The sequence below is a fragment of the Phaenicophaeus curvirostris genome, chromosome 19 (assembly GCF_032191515.1).
Source record: "Phaenicophaeus curvirostris isolate KB17595 chromosome 19, BPBGC_Pcur_1.0, whole genome shotgun sequence".
Lineage (NCBI taxonomy): Eukaryota > Metazoa > Chordata > Aves > Cuculiformes > Cuculidae > Phaenicophaeus > Phaenicophaeus curvirostris.
Genome location: NC_091410.1, coordinates 6,175,495 through 6,195,364, shown reverse-complemented (window position 1 = coordinate 6,195,364; position 19,870 = coordinate 6,175,495). Strand labels below are relative to the sequence as shown.

General features: G+C 46.6%; 1 protein-coding gene and 1 long non-coding RNA gene across 2 annotated transcripts in view; both read left to right on the top strand.

The window, feature by feature from the left end:
* MXRA7 (matrix remodeling associated 7) overlaps positions 1–1,067 on the top strand; it is a 32,145-nt gene extending 31,078 nt beyond the window's left edge. The window contains 1 exon segment of the mRNA XM_069872877.1: positions 58–1,067. Coding sequence (XP_069728978.1) covers positions 58–172 — 115 coding nt within the window. The 3' untranslated portion in view covers positions 173–1,067.
* Positions 1,068–11,350: 10,283 nt separating this feature from the next.
* On the top strand, positions 11,351–17,742 carry LOC138728780 (uncharacterized). Its single transcript, XR_011338755.1, has 3 exons — positions 11,351–11,447; positions 11,549–11,646; positions 17,632–17,742. It is a non-coding gene; the product is annotated as an uncharacterized lncRNA (long non-coding RNA).
* The last annotated feature ends 2,128 nt before the right edge of the window (positions 17,743–19,870 follow it).

Genomic DNA, 19,870 nt, shown 5'->3' with positions numbered 1-19,870 from the left:
TGCTCAAAGTGCCTTCTGGGAACCCGCTATTCCTACTTCTCCTTTTCTTCTTGACAGGGTTCAGAGAGAGCAGCTGGCTGCCATCTTCAGGCTCATGAAGGAAAAAAGTGACACATTTGGAGAGATGTCTGAAGGAGACATGAAGGAGCAGCTTAGACTGTACGATATATAACCTTGCAGCCAGTGGAGACTATGCCCAAAAGTCATCTTGGTCTTTATTATGCAGCACACTGGAGACTGTAGCGCTATAAACTTGTTTCAGTAGTTATTTTGCAGTTCCAGATTGTTTCGCAAATACATAAAGGTCTGTGCTAAATATTTCAAAAGACATAATTTCTCACCTTTTTATAATCTTTCCTTGAAGATCTATTGGATATTTTCACCTCATACAGAGATTTTTACCTCTTTCTGGCTGGATCATATGTCTCAGTCAGACAAATAGTTAAACTCATAACTATTTTCTGGCCATGCTTTATAAAAATACACCTTCAAACCTTTATCAGTTTGATATCTGAAGAAAGCCAAAGATTATAGATGTAGACTATAACAGATGTAGAAAATAATAGAATCGTGGAGTAGCTGAGGTTGGAAGGGACCTAAAGAAGGCTGTAGTCCAGCCTCCTGCTCAAAGCAGCATCAGCTATGAGACCAAGCCAAGCTACTCAGGGCTTTATCCTATCGAGCCTTGAAAGCTTCCAAGGATGGAGACTGCCCCACCTCTCTTGGCAGAGAGGCTTCCAGGCCCACAGCTAGAAAATTAATAGCCAAAGCCATGGCATTAGTATGCCAGTTAGAGGTGAGTTGCTGCTCTCATCTCCTTGGAAAGAACACTTCATCCTCCATCACGCTGGCTTTCTGAAACAAATCTGAGGTGGTTCCGGCTGACCCTGTTGAGTTCATCTTCACGCCTGAGAAACCAGCAGCTAACTTCAGCCTGGAAACACAATTTCTTCGCCTCTTGGCACTGGTAACATTAGTCCAGAAAGGTGTCTGGCATTTTGACAAGGATGATTGTGTACAATTCTGACCTGTTTTCATAAAATAAAAAATTATGTGGGGAAACAACATACTTAGGAAAGCTCTGTGAGTTTATCAAGTATTTTGCACAGTTTGGACTCACCCTTGGAAGTTTGGATAGAGTAAATCAACAAGCGTTCTTAATTTTAACTGAATGTTTCTGGTAGACTTCTCTTGCCTAAGAAATCCTGTCAAATTCTTTATTATCAGGAAGGATTCTCTCAGTTTTAATAACTGCCAACAAAGGGAGGCAACATTTTCTGAACCCAGCTTTAGGGAATGATTGCTTAAAAGATTAGGTTTGCTTTATTTTGTGTAATCCTTTTGGCTCTGAGAAACCAAATATCTCATTACCTGCTCTCTGTTTCCCACTACAGTGTATTCGGTAACACTGAACTATTTGACTTCTAAGAATAATTACATCTTCTAATTGCTTTCACTTAGGTGAAGGCATACGTATTATGAAATCAAGCTGGTTTTACTACCAAATCATGATTTAATCTAAATTTAATGTCTGAAAATTACCTCTGCTTATTCAACATTAAAGACTTAAGTGGCAAAAGGACTCTCATGATGCGAAACACCACGCAGGCTGCCAGCTTGCTGTGTCCCTAAGCCACAATTTCCTTTGTCAAACATGCAAGGAAAGAAAGAGGAAATTTGCATGTGGGACTTCTCTCTCATTCAAAACTGAAGGCAGGATCTTTTCTAAAGCTCTTCTTGAAGGTAAGCAAAGGAGAGATAGGGTTTATTTGATTTTTTTTTTGTGCTTGTCCTGTAGACTTTACAGAATATTTTATAGTGCTGAGGGTCTGCTCATGGCCCTGGCGTCTTGTGAGCCCCAGCCGCTGCTACGTCTGCTCCCCTAGGATTGCTGCAGTGGCCTTATTCCCTGGAATAGCCCCTGTGGCCAGAAGCTTGAAAGAAGGAATAAATCATTAAGAATAATAAAAATAATAAGAATCAAATCTTGGCCAGCTTGCAGTAAGAAAGAATGTGATTGTAGCAGGAGTTTAGCTTGTTTACTAGTTGAAACAAGGACAGTCCCCCAGCAGGAACAAAGGACAGACCTGAGCTCACCAAGAGGACACAGTGAGGAAGGAGGTAACAGAAAGACCATCAGAGGATTCTGAAGACACAAAGGAACTGTGATGTACATACGAGAGTGGGTGATGAGATACGATAATGAGTTCTACATATGTTTAACAAATATTTCCTGGAATACCTAAGCAGTGTTTCTCCAAATCTATATGAATATGTATGTTTAACCAGTATAAAAGTCCTGTAACCAGCCTCAATGGACACACATTAGGTGAAGTGACCCCCTGTGTGTCCGACATCATATTATATATTAAAGGAATATCTGCATAATAATCAAATTGGCATTGATTATTGAGTTTGGCCTTTTTCATAGAATCATAGAATAACCAGGTTGGAAGAGACCCACCAGATCATCGAGTCCAACCATTCCTATAATTCACTAAACCATGTCCCTCAGCACCTCGTCCACCCGTTCTTTAAACCCCACCGGGGAAGGTGACTCAACCCCCTCCCTGGGCAGCCTCTGCCAGGGACCAATGACCCTTTCCGTGAAATATTTTTTCCTAATGTCCAGCTTAAACCTCCCCCGGCAGAGCTTGAGGCCATTCCCTCTCGTCCTGTCCCCTGTCACTTGGCAGAAGAGCCCAGCTCCCTCCTCTCCACAACCTCCTTTCAGGTAGTTGGAGAGAGCAATGAGGTCTCCCCTCAGCCTCCTCTTCTCCAGGCTAAACACCCCCAGCTCTCTCAGCCGTTCCTCATAAGGCCTGTTCTCCAGCCCCTTCACCAGCTTCGTTGCTCTTCTCTGGACTCGCTCCAGAGCCTCAACATCCTTCTTGTGGTGAGGGGCCCAGAACTGAACACAGGATTCGAGGAGCGGTCTCACCAGTGCTGCCACGGCACGAAGAGTGGTCTCACCAGTTTTCGCAGCATCAAGCTCATGCCCAGTCACGCCTGCTCCCCTGGCCTTGACTGCTGCCAGGATTGCTCCTACAGCCAGGAGCAGCTCATGCCTGCACTCAGGGATCAATCTCGTGGCTGGGAGCAGCTCATGGCCACATCTGCTCCCTTAGGATTGCTCTTGAGGCAGGGAGAAGCTCATGGCTGGCCACGCCTGCTGGTGAAGGGGCTGGAGAACAGGCCTTATGAGGAGCAGCTGAGGGAGCTGGGGGTGTTTAGCCTGGAGAAGAGGAGGCTGAGGGGAGACCTCATTGCTCTCTCCAACTACCTGAAAGGAGGTTGTGGAGAGGAGGGAGCTGGGCTCTTCTCCCAAGTGACAGGGGACAGGACGAGAGGGAATGGCCTCAAGCTCCACCAGGGGAGGTTCAGGCTGGACATCAGCAAAAACATTTTTCATGGAAAGGGTGATTGGGCACTGGAACAGGCTGCCCAGGGAGGGGGTTGAGTCACCTTCCCTGGAGGGGTTTAAGGGACGGGTGGACGAGGTGCTGAGGGACATGGTTTAGTGATTGATGGGAATGGTTGGACTCGATGATCCAGTGGGTCCTTTCCAACCTGGTGATTCTGTAATTCAGGGATCACCCCATGGCTGGGAGCAGCTCATGCCCAGCCACATCTGCTCCCTGGGGAGGGGAGCAGGGCGCTGCTATTGCCATCGCACGCTCGTGTCCCCCCTCGGCCCCGTCCGCAACGCGCGCGGCGCCGCTTTGTCCCTGGCCGGACGCCGTAGCCGCCGCGGCGGGGCGGGGCGGGGTCGCGCTCCTCGCGTCACCACAAAATGGCGCTGGGGCTGGGAGGGAGAGGCTGTCGCTTTGGGCTCAGTCATGGGAGCGGTCCTGTTCGATGTCTTGACCCGTGATCTGGGTGAGGGCATTGAGGACTCCCTCAGTTCGCGGGTGGCACCAGACTGGATGGGAGTGTGGGTCTGCTGGAAGGCAGAGAGGCTCCGCGGAGGGGGCTGGACAGGCTGGAGTGCAACAAGATTCAATTCGGGGTCCTGCATTTGCGACACAACAACCCCACACAGCGCTCCAGGCTTGGGGAAAAGCAGCTGGAAAGCTGCCAGGTAGAAAAGGACCTGGGGGTGCTGGTTGGCAGCAGCCGAACGCGAGCCAGGAGTGACCCAGGTGGCCGAGAAGGCCAACAGCCTCCTGGCTTGAATCAGAAACTGGCCAGCAGGACAGAGATTCTGCCCCTGCAGTCAGCACTGGTGAGGCTGCACCTTGAATCCTGGGTTCAGTTTTGGGTCCCTCACTCAAAGAAGGACATTGAGGTCCTGGAGCGAATCCAGAGACAGGGAAAGGGCCAGAGCACAAGTGTTACGAGGAGCAGCTGAGGGAACTGGGATTGTTCAGCCTGGAGAAAAGGAGGCTGAGAGGAAACCTTATCACTCTACAACTGCCTGGAAAGGAGGTTGTAGCAAGGTGGATGTTGGTCTCTTCTCCCAGGTAACAAGTGATAGGGAAGAGGGAATAGCTTCAAGCTGCATCGGGGAGATTCAGACTGGGCGTTGGGAAAAATTTCTTCAACAAAACGGTTCTCAGTCCCTGGCAGAGGCTGCCCAGGGAGGTGATTGAGATGCCATCCCTAGAGGGAGTTTAAAGACAGGTATATGAAGTGCTTAGGGATGTGATTGAGTAGTGGAGGGTTATAAAAAGTTAAAAAGTCATGTTGTAGAGAATAGTCCGTTTTAGAGACTCTCATTTCCTTTGAGGAGTGAAATAACGAGTTCTGAAACTGAAGTGTAACTGATGGCAATCAACCAGAGGATGTGTGGTATAAAGCATCTCCTGTGTTAAGAAGGTGCTTTCACCTTTGTTCCTACCCACACTGCTGTCGGTGAATTGCGTTTTGGTGTTACATAAGGACTGTAAAAACAGCCAAAGAGCAGCGTCCCAGTAGAACCGTTGGTGTTGCAGCCTTTTCTGCCTACACTTACCTGGAAGCGGTCTGGCCACCGTAACCTCAGGAGAGGTGGAAAATATACATTGGTGTGCACTGCCCTCTGTTTGTGACAAGTGAACAGCACTTTGGTTGATTTTCCTTTCTCCATATATGACTAAGGCTTTTCTCACAAAGGTGTTTCAAGGGATTTTGGCACATTCAAGGAATGTGGTTGTTCCTGTGAGTCCTCTAAATGCCAAGCGAAGCAGCAGAGGTTCTATTGTATGAGTACATGTTCAGACTGAGTTATGGAAGTAGCACTGGGTGGTAAGAATTCCTAAAGATGAGCTCAGGAGATGAGGGTGTAGTGCTAGTACTGTGGTTTCGAATCTGCCTTTCCACTAGGATGCAAACAGGAAAACGTGGATGTCCTTGTGGTTTTCTTTTAAATGTAGAATAGATCTATTGCACATTAAGCACATCCATTCCCTGGTTCCCAGCCAACAGCTCTGGATAGCTGCAAGACTCTCCCTTTTCTAAAGGGGAACATCTCTTGTCTGGAATGCTTTCTTAATTTCTGAAGCAAATAGGGATGTGTATATGTAGTGAGTGAGCCATGATGGGATCAGCTGCTGGGAATGCTGTATGCTTCTGGCATTTGGCAGCTGCTCAGTTGTATTAGGAACGATAAACTAACAAAGAGGAGGTATTACGTGGTTTGTTTCACCTTTGTTTGTCTCAGATAAAGGGGATAATTGATTTTATTTTCTGTGCGAGGGAAGTGTCGTACCTGCTGTGGGGCTTGTGGCTGTTTTCACGTGTTAAGCCAAATTGTTAGGGATGCTGCTACAGAATGAGAAGAAACAGCAACCAGCATTGTCCTGGGGAATCCTAAGCAGGCTCCACACTTCTCCAAAACTGGCAGAGCTAAATGAGCCAGAGGTGGCAGGGGAGGCTGCATGCCTTCTCCTCTGGTCCCATGCAGACTTACTGCCACACACCTGAATTTGAGGTTATTTCCAGTGGTAATACCCAAGGATGAGGCATGGTGAGCGCTTCCCTCCCGTGGGGTCCGTTTTTCCACCCCTACAGCGGTTAAGGTTGCCATGCTTGGAGAGAGACACTGCTGGTGACAGAGCTGCTGGGCAGTAGGAAGCATGATTCTTTTTGGAGCTATTTGTTACTGCTCTTCCCTAAATGTCTCCCCTTTTCTAACCTAAGGTGAAGGTAAATGGAAACCCTAAAGTGCTCAGAATTGGAAGCAGGTTTACATACTGCATTTTCGGTAGATCAGTGTATGGTGGGAGAGTAAAAGTGAGTACTGTTTATCCACAGGGTGGTGCTGCTGTTGTATCCAAGCAGCAGAGAGGTCCTGCCCAGCTCTGGCTGAAGAGACCAAGCTCTGCTCTGCCCCAAAGGGAATGAAGAAGGGTATCCACAGTCCTTTTCTCTTTAGCAAATCTCTCACAAATCCTGTATGCTGAAACCCACCTGTTATCCAGCATTCCTGAGACTGACTGAGCTTAGCTAACAACTACAGGTGGGAAAACTCATGTTTTCTGAGTAATTCCTTTTGGTCAAGACCAGAACTTTTCTGAAAAATCTCATTTAAATCTTCCCTCAATCCACCAGCCCCCAGGAGCTGAGCTCTGTTTCACCTGTGGGATGAGCCTTTGTTGGCTCAAGTCAAGCACGATGACCTTGCTCGGAGCTGCTGGTGGAAAAGCTTGTTTCCAGAGTCTGTATTTATACTACATTGTGGGGAAGAGAAGACACATTCCTTGGAGGAAACCACCTTTCCAGAGGCCAGGACTTGAGTCTGAGGGCTTCTTTGCCTACCATAGTGTCAGCTCCCATAGCATCAGATAAGATCTGAAGTAGGTATTTGCAACTTATTTGACATTGTTCTAATGCCCTTGTAACTTTATTTTATTGTTTTATAACTCTCTTAAAGCTATAGCCGTGACCCTTACAGAGAGGACTTTGTGGATCATTGCCTCTGTAATTTGCTTTCCTTGTCAACATCACAGCCCTTTATTGGAAAGGAAACAAAGAGTAGTGGCCTGTGTGGTGTGAGACATTGTTTTGCCTATGACTCACTTGTTGAAATTTTGCTACTGGTAATTGATGGAAGTAGAAATTAACTCAGTTCAGAGTGCTGGGTTTAGGGAAATGGAAGGGTGGGAAGGGAAATGGTGAAAGTGTTTCATTTGCAGTAAGTGAAGATGGCCATACCGGTTCAGTAACTCTTCTGAAAGGTGATACTTTGAATTTTTAGTGCCTTCCAGCAACACAGGCTGTTGGCTCCTTGCAGCTTCCATGTACCACGAATTCTGGTAGCAGAGAACTTTGCAGGGAAAAGTGCAGTGTGCTGGCACTAAATCTTTCTGATGATCATTGTCTGTGGAGAACAGGTAAAACGCTCTGTGCGATGGCACTGGCTCAGTGCAGAGCATTGCATCCTGTGTCACTGGCAAGGCTTCTGTTGGTGCTCGTGTGCCTACGGCACCTGTGTCTGAGCTAATCCAGAGCTGACTGGGAGGGATGCAGGCATGGATGGGACTGACTGGCCTCTGGGGACTGGCTGCTGCAAACATGGGGGAAAGCTCAGAAGAGTTAGTATCTTGTTTTGAGGATGCCAGTGGTTCATACGTGCAGCAAGTCCTGACTTCAGATGAATAGCAGCATCAGATTCATTCCTTGGTCTCTCATCCCAAGCTGTTTGGGCTCAGGGTGATGGCTTCCCATTGAAGAAAGGGATCTCTCTAATCCCTCCTGTCACCCCAAATTCCCTGTGGCTCTCACTCAATTTGTGTGAGTGTGTTCATGCATGTCAGCAAGGACTGTTTAAAATCCCAGCAGTTTCGTTTTGGAGGAGAAATGTTACAGCCCAACAGCTAATGGAGATGACTCTGACCTTTCGAGGGAAGAGGGACTTACTGATGATGCAACTGGGTGGATAAACTGGAACAGCACTGGGAAACAGATTTGCTGGGAGGTAGAATGACTGACTGCCTAGGCTTGTCCCAGCACCTGACTTTTGTCTTGGAAGTTACAGCTCTGTCTTTCGCAAAATGGAGGGAGTTATAGCTTCTGGATGTTTCGAAGATGTGGTCTACGTGTAGTCAGAGTGGCTGGGGAGAGACTCACACCTGCTGAACCTTGAACTTCGTTTGTTTTGGGTTTTTTTTTGTAAGATTTCTGTGTATGCATTTGTGCACTTCAGTTTTGATTGCCTGGGTAGATGGTGTCTGTTCCTCTTCCATGGTCTTTGTTTTGTTTGTTTTTCCACTGTGATGTGAAGTGATTGGATGAATTACACAGGGTGTTACCTGCATTTTAGCAGTAGAAAGAGCAGTGGGAACTGGATGGAGAAAATAGAAACCCCAGCTTTTCTCTATACAGATTACGCTGAAATTTTCACACCCACACACTTAAATCAGCTTTGTAGCAAGAAGACTTTATTTCAGGCAATACCGCAGGAAAATTGTAGGTTGAGTGTTTCCGATTCTTTTTCTTCGATGGGCTGTGTTCCTTTGTCCTGCAATAAAGGATTTCTACATCTCATCCTCTGTCCTTGGGGAAGGATAGAACTGCATGACATTAGTGAAGAGGAGAGTACTGCCACATATGAACACAGTCACCCTGAGATAGAGGCAGAGGAATTCTGAAAACTTGGTTTTAGGGAGGGATTTTATCTTACAGCTATTTCCAAGCTGCCTATGGACACCCAAGAGTGCCGTTCCTCAGTCCTTCACTCTCATTCCACGTGTAGACCATGACAGGTTCAACAGTCCTACAGTTGCACTGTTAAACTGGCAGTGGGTGGGTTTGTGTTGATGACATGGTTCCCTAAAATGTCCCGAGGAAATTGCATGCTGTCCTACACATCACCTTTGTTGGGTTTTTGGGGTTTTTTTAGCTCCTGTCAGCACCATTGAGGGGGAGCATTTGCTGTTTGGCTGTTTGATTTAACACATCATTCAGGTAACTAGAAGGTACAGCAATCCTTTGTGCTGCCCCTGGCATCTGCAAAGGACTCTGCTCCCAAGCCTTCCTTTTTTTCCCCTGTTCTCACAGATAGAATGGAAAGCAAAACTAGGAGAGAAAATCTGGTGTTAATTTAACTGAGAGTGTGACTTACTGCAGGAGGGAGGGGTTCCTGGGTGATATAAACTCGTAAAAAGAGAACTCTGCACCAGTGACTCTTGGACCTTGAAGAAATGCCTCCTGGGAAGTGTTCACCACTGAAATGTTCTGCCTGGGACAAGGTGCAGTTCTGACTGTGAAGATCCTGCTGACTGTGGTGTTAGCAAGTGGTTTCCTGTTCTGCAGGCTGAGAACTTGTGCAGGCAAAAACTGGGATGGCCTCTCTCCTCTTGCATTTTCCTGTTTCACCTGCAGCTCAGCAGTCATCTCAGCAGCGATGCTGCAGGTTTATGAGATGCCCTTTCATCCATGCTAGGCTGCTAGTCAGCTTCTCTGTTGCTGGCGCTGGTGGGGAGCGGCATCTTTATCCTTGCAAAACTTTGGATGCACTGGCAGAGAAGGTGATGAACCCACATCCAGTACCTTTGCACTGGTTTCCCGCAGAAGTGCTATCTTAGGAGGCCCCTCTATTCCGCGTGTTTCTTCTTCATGACAGAGGTGTATCTTGGCACCTGAGCAATGCAGCCTGTCTGGGTGGGATCCCATGGAGCTGCGGGAGCAGCGCCTGCTCTCTCTTGGCTCCCACCATCCTTTGTGCCAGCTTCTCCGCTAGTCTTCTGTGGGAAATGGTTTCTTAGTAAAGGGTGGGTTGTCTTTGTACATAGATAGTCTGTACCCAGGATTGATCTGCACCATGCATGACTGTTTGGTAATATTTGTACTGAGAAGCCCATGACAATGGTGTTGATGTCCCTGCTCACCTTTCTTCAACAAGAGATGGGGCAGACACCCTTTTGCTGATGGTTTTAAAATACAGTGGGCTTTTTCCTGCTCTCTGCAGTCACAGGGGCTGACAGCTGAGAAGATGGGACTGTTCCAATGACTCTGTGATCACACACATGCAGACACATCGGGTTAGCATCTGGGAGCCTAAGGCTCGTCCATAATGTTGTTCTAAAATGGGAGAGCTTGTGGTGATGGCAATGGCTCTCTCCCCTCAACCTCAGGCATCGTAAGCTTGCGATGGGATAGCTGAGCTGTGAGCTGAGAACCCCTCCTACAAACCTTCTTTCTCTCTCTGAACAAATCTACAATAGGACAGGGCTTTGCATTAGCTGCCTGTCTCATGTTCTCAATTCTCTTTCCTTCTTTGTGAGCTCAAAATATCACAACCTATCCATGGATACAGCTCGCTTTGGAGAAGGATGGAGATGGGGTGCTGGGACTGTGCTCCTCAGGTAATTTAGCTGACGATGTTGATAAGTATTTTATTTAAAGTCATATTTTGGTGCACATGGGAAGGGATCGTGCAAGGCTGGTCTGTAGTTTACTGGTTCTGCTTGTCTCTTCTCCATGCATCAATTCCACTTGCCAATTGCAGTGTTGGAACAAGATTTGATCACCTGGAGTCTGCTCTGATTCAAACCAGGTTAATAAAGCTGTTGACCAAGGGTTTGTAGGCACAAGTGTGATTCAGTTTGGCCTGCAGGAAAACCCTGGTGATGTTGGTGATCGCCAAGCCTGTCTTGATTTTGGTGTTTCAGGTGCAGGTAGCAGAGCGGGCAGGTAGAACAGGGTCTGTGACTGAGTATATCTAACTTAGAGTCCCTGGCACAAGCTCTGGCAGCCTTCAGAAACCATTTTTGTTGACTTTCCAGATCGGTGGTGCACTTCCAAATTTGTAGCATATAATCTTGTGCTTGGGGTATGTACAGAGAATGGCCTTTTTAGTGAAGCATGCACTATTTATTTATGCATAAATGGAACTGCAGTCTTCTGGTTTAATTGAAGTTGTGAGTCCAGAGCTTGTCAAATGCTGATATTGAGAGAAGGGAGAGGCTGGCTGAGTACAGCATTCTCCAGGGAGCTGTAAACAACTGAAGGAACTGACCTTCTAGAGAAACTGTCTTGCAGTCCAGCTGCAAGCCCTAGGCGATGTTGGTTTGCAGGAAAACAGAGAAGCCAAAAACTGATCACAACACAAGAGAGGAATTTTTTTTCCCTCGAGTAGATTAGATAGCAAACCATGTGAAATTCCGCAAGTAAAATGCTGCCTATTTATCTTGAAAGAGATGGTGTGTGTTTGTAGATGTGGGTTAAAAAGATGTTTTATAGATGTGAGATAAATCTAATTCTCAAATCAGATTGTATTTTAGGGAGGACCTAGAATTCGGTCCATGAGACAGTGTGGTTATTTCAATGTGGTTGGGGGGAGACTTGATGTACTCAAATATTTTTAAATGATTGACTTCCTATGCAACTGAAAGATTTGAGGAGTGGCAAAACAAATATCCCACCTCAGGCTTGTGAGCTGCTGGAGCACTGGGGCTTCAGCCGTCAGGGCTCCAAGGACGCTGTGGTGGAGCCACCAGCGCCTGGGTGAAACTGAAAACAAAAAGGTATCCACGTACCTCTGGGCAAAAGCGGGGCTGTTGGCACCATCCTGGTTAAATTCTCAGGTGATTAACTGCCTTTTACTGCTCTCTCCTCTCTATTTCAGAGACTTGTCTGGAAAAATGCGTGGTGCTGTGGCATAGCTCCTCGTGTTCCTCTCGGCAATGACTGCCTTTCAGTATCCACTGAAGGAACCACAGTAAGGTAATTTCCAATTGTTTTGGGTAAATTACATAAACTTTATAAAACTAAGTGCTTGTTATTTGCTCTTGGATTCTCAAAGGGCTTTACCATATGGTTTCACAGAGTAGCACCCATAGTTAAACAGCCGGAAAGGTCCTTATTTTTTTATGGAGCTGTCAGTGTTCTATTGCTCTTGATTGTTTTGCGCATTTACTCTTAAGATATCAATTATTATTAGTTTACCGGCTTTGCGTTTACCTACAGTTACGGTATCAAGGGGTAAATATGAACTCAAACATTGACCAAGCTGAAAGGTGGGGTAGAGCAAAGATGACAGTCAGTGGAGTATGACACAGTGGTGTAGATTGCTTAGATAGAGGGAGGCAAACCTCAAGTGCTGAAAGATAAACAAGCTCCAGTTAACATCTGGAGTCACAGGACTGGTTTATAGATTTATAGAATTGTTTAGTTTGGAAAAAACCTTTAAGATCCTTGAGTCCGACTATAAACTCAGTGCTGCCAACTCCACCACTTAACCATGTCCCTAAGCAACACATCTACATGTCTCTGAAATTCCTCCAGGGATGGTAACTCTATTACTTCCCCGGGCAGCCTGTTCCAATGCTGGACAGCCCTTTCCATGAAGAGGTTTTTCCAGTCTAAACCTCACCTGCTGCAGCCTGAGGCCATTTCCTCTCGTCCTATCACTTGTTACTTGGAAGAAGAAGCCAACACCCACCTTGCTACAACCTCCTTTCAGGGAGCTGTAGAAAGCGATGAGGTCTCTTTCAGCCTCCTCTTTCCCAGACTAAACAGCCCTGGTTCCCTCAGCCACTCCTTGTAAGACTTGTGCTCCAGGCACTTTCCCATCTCTGTTGCCCTTCTCTGGGTGTGGTCCAGCATCTCAATGTCTTTCTAGTAGTGAGAGTTTAGATATCACTGAAGTTTGGAAACACATGAGATGGTGTTTTAAGGTGTCTCTTCCAGCCTTTGTTGCTGTCGCTCTGCAGCATAACTTCTCCTAGATGAAAGGACAGTGCCTCAGTGTGAAATACCTGCTGCAGAGGAGGGAGCTGTAAGAACAGGCTCACAGAGGTCAGCACAAGGGCTGGACACCACCTGAATTTGGCATCGTCCTGTTAACAGCACAGCTTAGGCTGTTCCTGTTGTAGACCTGGTTGTTCTCCTTTGATAATTAAAAACTGGGACACAAGGTTTGAGATATGAGTTTGCAGAGCTAGGAACAAAGACACTCAGTGTATGTCCTGCCTGACTTCCCTGTGCCATGCTTTTCACTGGAGTGACACCTATCTTAGGAAGTGCAGCTCACGGAAGGAGATGAATAATGTTGTTGAAACAGGCTGGCTGGTCCTCTTGTATCTGGCTGAGCCGGTGCAACAGGAGTTTCCTTCTCACAGATCTAAGGCCTGTGAAACAAATCTGGATTCAACAGATGCTAAGCAGCTGCCAGGGAACTGGGAGGGAATGGCGTGCCCTTCCTGGGCACAACGATCTCACATTTCCACTACAATAGCACAGTGTGCTGCTCTTCTGATAAGTAATTACTTTTCCCTGGGTTTTCCTAGGGTGAGGTTGATGGGTGTTGTGCTGTTGGGTTGGCAAAGAATTATCTTCTCTCCATGGCAGGCAAAAGCCTCTGACAAATAAACAGGAGGAGGATGGAGATCAGTAGCACAGGACCCTCTAGGTATCTAAATACAGCAGAGGAAGAGCTATGAAATAGAAGGCAATTAGACAAAAGAGAGAGAAGGGAGGAAAAGCATGTGATTTCCAGCAGTAAATCCATCTTGCTTCTCACAGGTTTCTGTGGTCAGGCCACTCTTGCAGCTAAAAATGTGACTGCCCTTCTCCAATGTGTCCATCGGTCAGGAACAGAGAGGAAGGCACCATGAGGCCACGTTTTTCCAAATGTAAGTCAGGGACACAATGATGTATACCACTCAAGAAGTAGGCTTACATCTCACATTCCTCTAGCAGTTTTCACCCCAAAGGATGCCAAATGGCTCACTTGTCTGGCCAGGTGTCAAGAGGGGTAGTTTCTGATGTTGATTCAGTGGGAAGAGTATGGGAAAGACCTTCAGTAAGAACTAGTTCGCTTTTGGCTCTAAAATTAGTAGACCCCTGCACAGATGTGATTCTGCAATTGATACTACAGGACCTGAGTTTTGCAGCCAAATGTGAAGTGCTGAGATAACATGCTTGCATTTTTGCCAGGGGTGCAGAGAGGGATTTGGGCTTTGTGATTCTTATACTTCTTTCTCTGGAACAGTGAAGGATCCTCGAATGCTCCTGCTCCTGACAGCTGTCAGGACAAGAGCTAGAGAAGCTGCTTTACTGATGGGCTAGCCATGAGTGTAATAAATTACCTCTTTACCTGTCTGCAGTACTGCCCTGCTCCTTGGAGGAACAGCTTGCTGAGAGATTCCTGACCAAGGAATAGAGTATTTTCTTCCTTTCCATCAATAGAATTTAAAGGGGAAAAAAATGCACAACCCGAATCAGCCCTGAAGTGGTGTCAGTTTTGTCTTTCTGTCTGTCAGCTCTCGGGTGATGTGCTAGGCTTCCTGCTGGGGTGGCACAGACAAAAGGCTCTGGAGGGAGGCATTTGGATAAAAGAGCCCTGGTTCTTTCCAGCCTGTGTAACTCTAGCTGACGTTTCCAGCCATTGTTGCTGGGAGTGTTTTTTTCTGGGTTTTCTGTTAATTCTCAGATGAAGTGGCTTATCAGTCTTCCTAGCTTTGTGTATCTGAGAAAGGAGTGCTGGGCCCAGAGCTGTTTCAGTGTTGCAGCAGGGCAGGGTAAGTGGTGAAGGGCTCAAGAAGCAGAAAAGCAATGTGATTCAAGACTTAGTCTGCTTTGCTCAATACAGAAAAGTTATCTCCTATGGCTGTGGCCACAGGGAAAATGCTCAATAACATGACTCCTCTGGAAGTCATTGTGCTTCTGGAGAGAACTAAAATAAGTTCCAGTGAAGAGAGGCTGTAATTTTCCCAAATTCAGAGCATTTATACCCTATCTCCCAGTGATTGCTTCAGGCGAGGACTTTCCATTGTTCATGGGATGTAGCTAGAGGAACCTGCCTGTGTTCCCATTAATGAGTGGGAGAGGGGGAAATATTTGACCTTGAACTCCTGTCATTAGGTGTTACGACATAGATTCAAGACAGCTTCTTTACTGGGGCATTAGCTGGGAGGGACTGGACACCAAACAGACAAAATGGCACTAATCAAAACCCAACAACTTTTCCAGCTGTACTGTGTGGGCACCAAGGAGGCACTTGCTAGTGTTTCACCATGAAAGCCACTGTGCCTTCCTCTCCTGGGGCACTTCAGCCTGTGGAGAGCACAGACCAGTTGGCTCACTAAGCTGTTCCCCACCCCCTGGCACAGTTCTCTGAGGCTTTGCTCTGTGACAAAACTGCAGATATTCTTGCAAGTGCAGCAGTAGAAGAGGTGGGGTCTTTGCCCGAATAAATGCCATTGTCTCTGGGTGTTTAGCCAGTCTTTTGTGAGAAGGTTTGGCGCAAAAGAGAGGAGCTTGCTGGAAAATAGCCAGCGAGCATGGAATTAAAGCAAGCTTGGCAGTTTTTGGGTTATCGGTTTTATTTGGTGAAAGCAAGACAAATAGCTATGCAGAGCTTGCTCTTGTAATGTCTTTCCTCCCTGGGTTCCCAGCCTGAAAGCGTGTGCTTCTGAAGATGAACTGCTGAACTGGGAGGGGAAAACAAGAACCTAACATTTCCAAGCCAAGCCTTTTTACTAACCCACAGGCATGACCACTGAGCAGTCACATCCATTCTTTTTCTCTCCCAGTTATAACTCACTCAGTTCTTATATCTTCAAGCGAACAGGTCGAAACATCCCCAGCTTCGTTAGCAGGTCCTTATTCCACAGGCTGTCAGTCAAGTACCAGTTTTGATATGATGTGGACGACCCCGGAAGTCAAGTTTGTCCTGCAGTGAAACTTGATCAATTCCTAGAACAGCTTTATTCTTAAAGTACATCTTGTGATCCTCTGTTCCCCAGCCCAAAGCCATGGAAAAGTTGAAAGCATGCCGGGCACAGGCTAGAAAGCAGGATTTGATACACAGCCCCCTGGAGAATGTGCACACAGACGAATTGTTGGCATAGTTCAAACTTTAGCTGACACCCACAACGCACACAACTTACAATCTAATGGAGATACTGTTTGTTTATAAAAAAACCCAACATAGAAAGGCCAATCTGCCTTTTATCTGTCCAGGATATAATTAAGGATGCAATTTAGTGGATGTGGAATTAAATGGACTGTTAAAGATGGAAAAGGGCTAACAGATAATCGTCTTCACTTGATGGTCCCAGGTGGAGTTTGCTTGGAACAAAAAAAATTAACAAGGTCTTGTTTTCACAGCACTGAAGAATGAAAGAACTTCTGCTGTGGGCATAGATTTTAGAAGCTGGATACACTGAACATGGAGCAGCAGTGCTGGGATTGGAGTCTCTGCACTATGAGAGACCCCCCCTCCTGAGATTGGAGGTAGGGCTACCAGAGAAACAGGCAAAACTCACTGTTTGGAAAAGGAGGCTGGCATCTGGTCTGTGGCCCTTGGGAGGCTGCCAATCCCGGGGTTAGGTGCTTCACTTGTTATCTCCCCATCCATGTTCTAGAAGCCCTGTGTATCCCAGAAATCATACTTCTTACAGAGCTTTACAAGGGAGCAGCTCTGCTTTTGGCTTCAGTTTTCACCAGGCTGTCCTGAGTACTGCGGACGTGTTCTCCACAATTGCCAGCACAGTCCCCTACAAGAAAAGTTAAGCTGCCTTTTCCTGGTTGTAGTTATCTTGCTATTCCCCGTGACTCTTGGTTTCATAGAATCACCAGGTTGGAAAAGACCCACAGGATCATCGAGTCCAACCATTCCTATCAAACACTAAACTATGTCCCCTCAGCACATCATCCACCCGTCCCTTAAACCCCTCCAGGAAAGGTGACTCAATCACCTCCCTGGGCAGCCTGTTCCAGTGCCCAATGACCCTTTCCATGAAAAATTTTTTCCTAATGTCCAGCCTAAACCTCCCCTGGTGGAGCTTGAGGCCATTCCCTCTTGTCCTGTTCCCTGTCACTTGGGAGAAGAGGCCAGCACCCTCCTCTCCACAACCTCCTTTCAGGTAGTTGGAGAGAGCAATGAGGTCTCCCCTCAGCCTCCTCTTCTCCAGGCTAAACAACCCCAGTTTTGCACTAATGGTACATGGAGAAGGTTGAAGGAAAATGTTTGCTGCCTCCAGAATTTTCCTTTGGGACCATATTAACCAGAAAAAGCCTTGTAGTCACTCACAAGCAGCTTCTCCCAAGCAGTGTGCTGGAAAGTGCACGATGCTTGCAAGAGGAAGGCTGAAATGGAGCCATTGCTGCTTATCAGTGCTTCAGGACTGTTGGAAATCTTGCGACACAGAGTTGCTGCTTGCCTGCTGCACACCCAGACCTGTATTGTGCCTCTCTAGAATTGCCAGAAGCTAATGAGGGCTGCCCAGGAACATGGCAAAACCGTGTCTGATCTCTGTCTCAGTGCCTGTAATCATTCAACAGATCTCCTATCGTACTAGTTCAGTTTGAGCAGTAGTGAAACATTTTGCTGTAGATGGAGGCAGGGTTGTACCCTGGACTAAGAACCTCCATTATATTTCTTCAAAGTCTTTTCAAACCTAGAATCATAGAATAGTTTGGGTTGGAAGGGACCTTAAAGATCATCTAGTTCCAACGCCCCTGCCATGGGCAGGGACACCTCCCACTGGATCAGGGGCTCCAAGCCCCATCCAACCTGGCCTTGAACACCTCCAGGGATGGGGCAGCCACAGCTTCCCTGGGTGACCTGCGCCAGGGCCTCTCCACTCTCATAGAGAAGAAATTCCTCCCCATGTCTAGTCTAAATTGCCCCTGTCCAGTTTATACCCATTGCCTCTATTCCTATCACAAAACCTGTGTTATTGTTTCACTTTTCTCTCTTAGGTCCTCTGATAACTGATGTCTTGCACTTAAATCCACAGAGAATAACTTGTCGGGAAGTATGGACAACAAAGGAATGCAGCTACAGCCGAACCTTGTACGGGGAATCCTTGCTGGTTTTTGCTGTTGTGTGGAGGAATACAAGGTAGGTGTGAAACCTGTTGAGTGGGTTTCCTGTAACTTAGAGCAAACATCTTCAGTTCTCTTTGTGTTCAGTAGCAGTGTCAGTGCTAGCTTCTGAGGTCTGTGATATCACCAACAAAAGCTTTTTTTTTTTGTTTGAACTTAATTTTTGATTTGAGCTGTGCAGAAGCAGGCTATGTTGTAAATAAAAATATGGCCATCTCCCCTTAAACTCTCAGGGTTAATAGTTAACAGCTCCGTGTGAGTTAAAATAGCCCTTTGCTGTGGTGAGTAAAACTACATCTCTGATACAGGTAAGCATTTCTGTGCCTGTGGTGTTCATCTCTGCTAATCTTTCCCTCTGCTGGGGGCTAAAGGTCGATGTCTCAGCAGGCCGCTGATTTTCATAAAGAGGAGAGGGTGAGATACGTATTGCACAACTTGGGATGGGCAGAGGGATTGTCAGGTACTACCTGTCAATGAGAAGCAACATATTCCAGCTCTGAATATGCTCATGGCTCAAATCAATTGTAATGCAAACCTCTAGGGTTGCGGCAGGGATTCCTTACCCTTGGAGCGTTTCATGTGCATGTGGCGTTAGCAAAGCTTTGTTTCAGCTGACACTGTTGATGAGCAAAGCCTGGTTCTGCTGTACAAAACCCGAATGACCAGAGTCCTGTGCAGGGCAGTGATGTAGAAGGCAGCGATTCACAGATACAAGAAACCTGCAATGTATTCTGGTGTTATGTGAAATAACAATTCAGACATATTAGATGCTCCCTTGAAATCAGCTGCGTTTCAAGGTGCTGTGCTGTGCTGTGGGGGTTGCCAGGATGATCTAGTTCTTTTCAGTTCTACAACAGGCTACAGACTCAAACCCATCCATATCTTGTTTTAGTGGTGGACTGACACAGCTATCATTTTCTGGCCACTCAGTGGTCCCTGTGTAGTGATGGGACAAGAGTTCAAAAGCCAAAAGTGAAAGATCAGTCCTGGAGTTGATGCTGGGGGAAGCTTGACTGAGAGCTCACAAAGAAGGCCAGCTGAAGAGTGCGTTGCTCAGAGCTGAAGTGGCGCTCTCGAGCCTGCTCAGGAGCCAGAGCTACAGGCAGCCTGTGTAACAAATTTGTCAGCTGTAGCAGGGTTAGAGTGTGCTGAAGTTGGCACCTTTCAGACAAGGGAGATGCTGGATTCAAGTTTTTCCAGTTGCCCTATAGACAGGTCAGCTTTATTGGAGGAGGGAGGGGACTGCCTGACTCCAAGCCGTGTCCTCTCTTGCTTCTTCTGTTTTATGGTGGATTTGCAAGGAGTCCTGCTTTGACTTGTTTCAAAACAATCACAAGGCAAAATGGATGTGTATCTAGCCATCAGCTTTCAGGGGCAGGGATTGCTTCTGGGCTGGAGCTACAGGCAAGTACGCCATGAAGGAGAAAATAACAACCTGTTCATGGTTACGCCTAGAATCTTGCCTGAGTCCTTGGGTCGGTGGTGGTCCAAAAGCTAATTTTTTTGACTGTAATTATGGCTACTTCTGTATTTCACATAAATGCTACCAGTGATGCTTCTACCAGATTAGAGGTAAAGGGTTTCCTTCTTATATCAGACTAACCTCATTAAGGCAAATATAGGAAACTTCTGTTGTTTGCAGTAAAAGGTGCTTCTTTCCCTGTTCTGTGTCACAATGGGCTTAGGGTGATAGATGGGAATGGTGAAAGCTGCTGTTTTGTCTGAGAAATTGTATCCGTGTGCAAAGTGTCCGGGGATGTTGTGAGAAAGGGTGTGCAAGTTCTTGTAGGGAAATCCAGAGAGACCAGCCCTCTCATTCAACACGCCTTTGGAAAGCACTACTTGGTGAGCACCCCTGAGCAGCAGCAGAGCCTCTGTCACTCTCAGACATCTCACCATGTGGTTTTTGAGGAGAAAACTTCCTAGAATTCCCAGAGTCCTCATTTGGCTCGTTGTTTTAACACATATTTACATCCTCATTGCTAATTTCGGCTCCTTGCGTGGCTTGGTTTTCAGGTAAGAGACCTACTTCCTTGTGATTTGCACTGTCTGAATAGGGTGCTTGTGCTCACTTTCTTTCTCCCTCTCTGTCTCTGCATCTTTTTACCCTGAA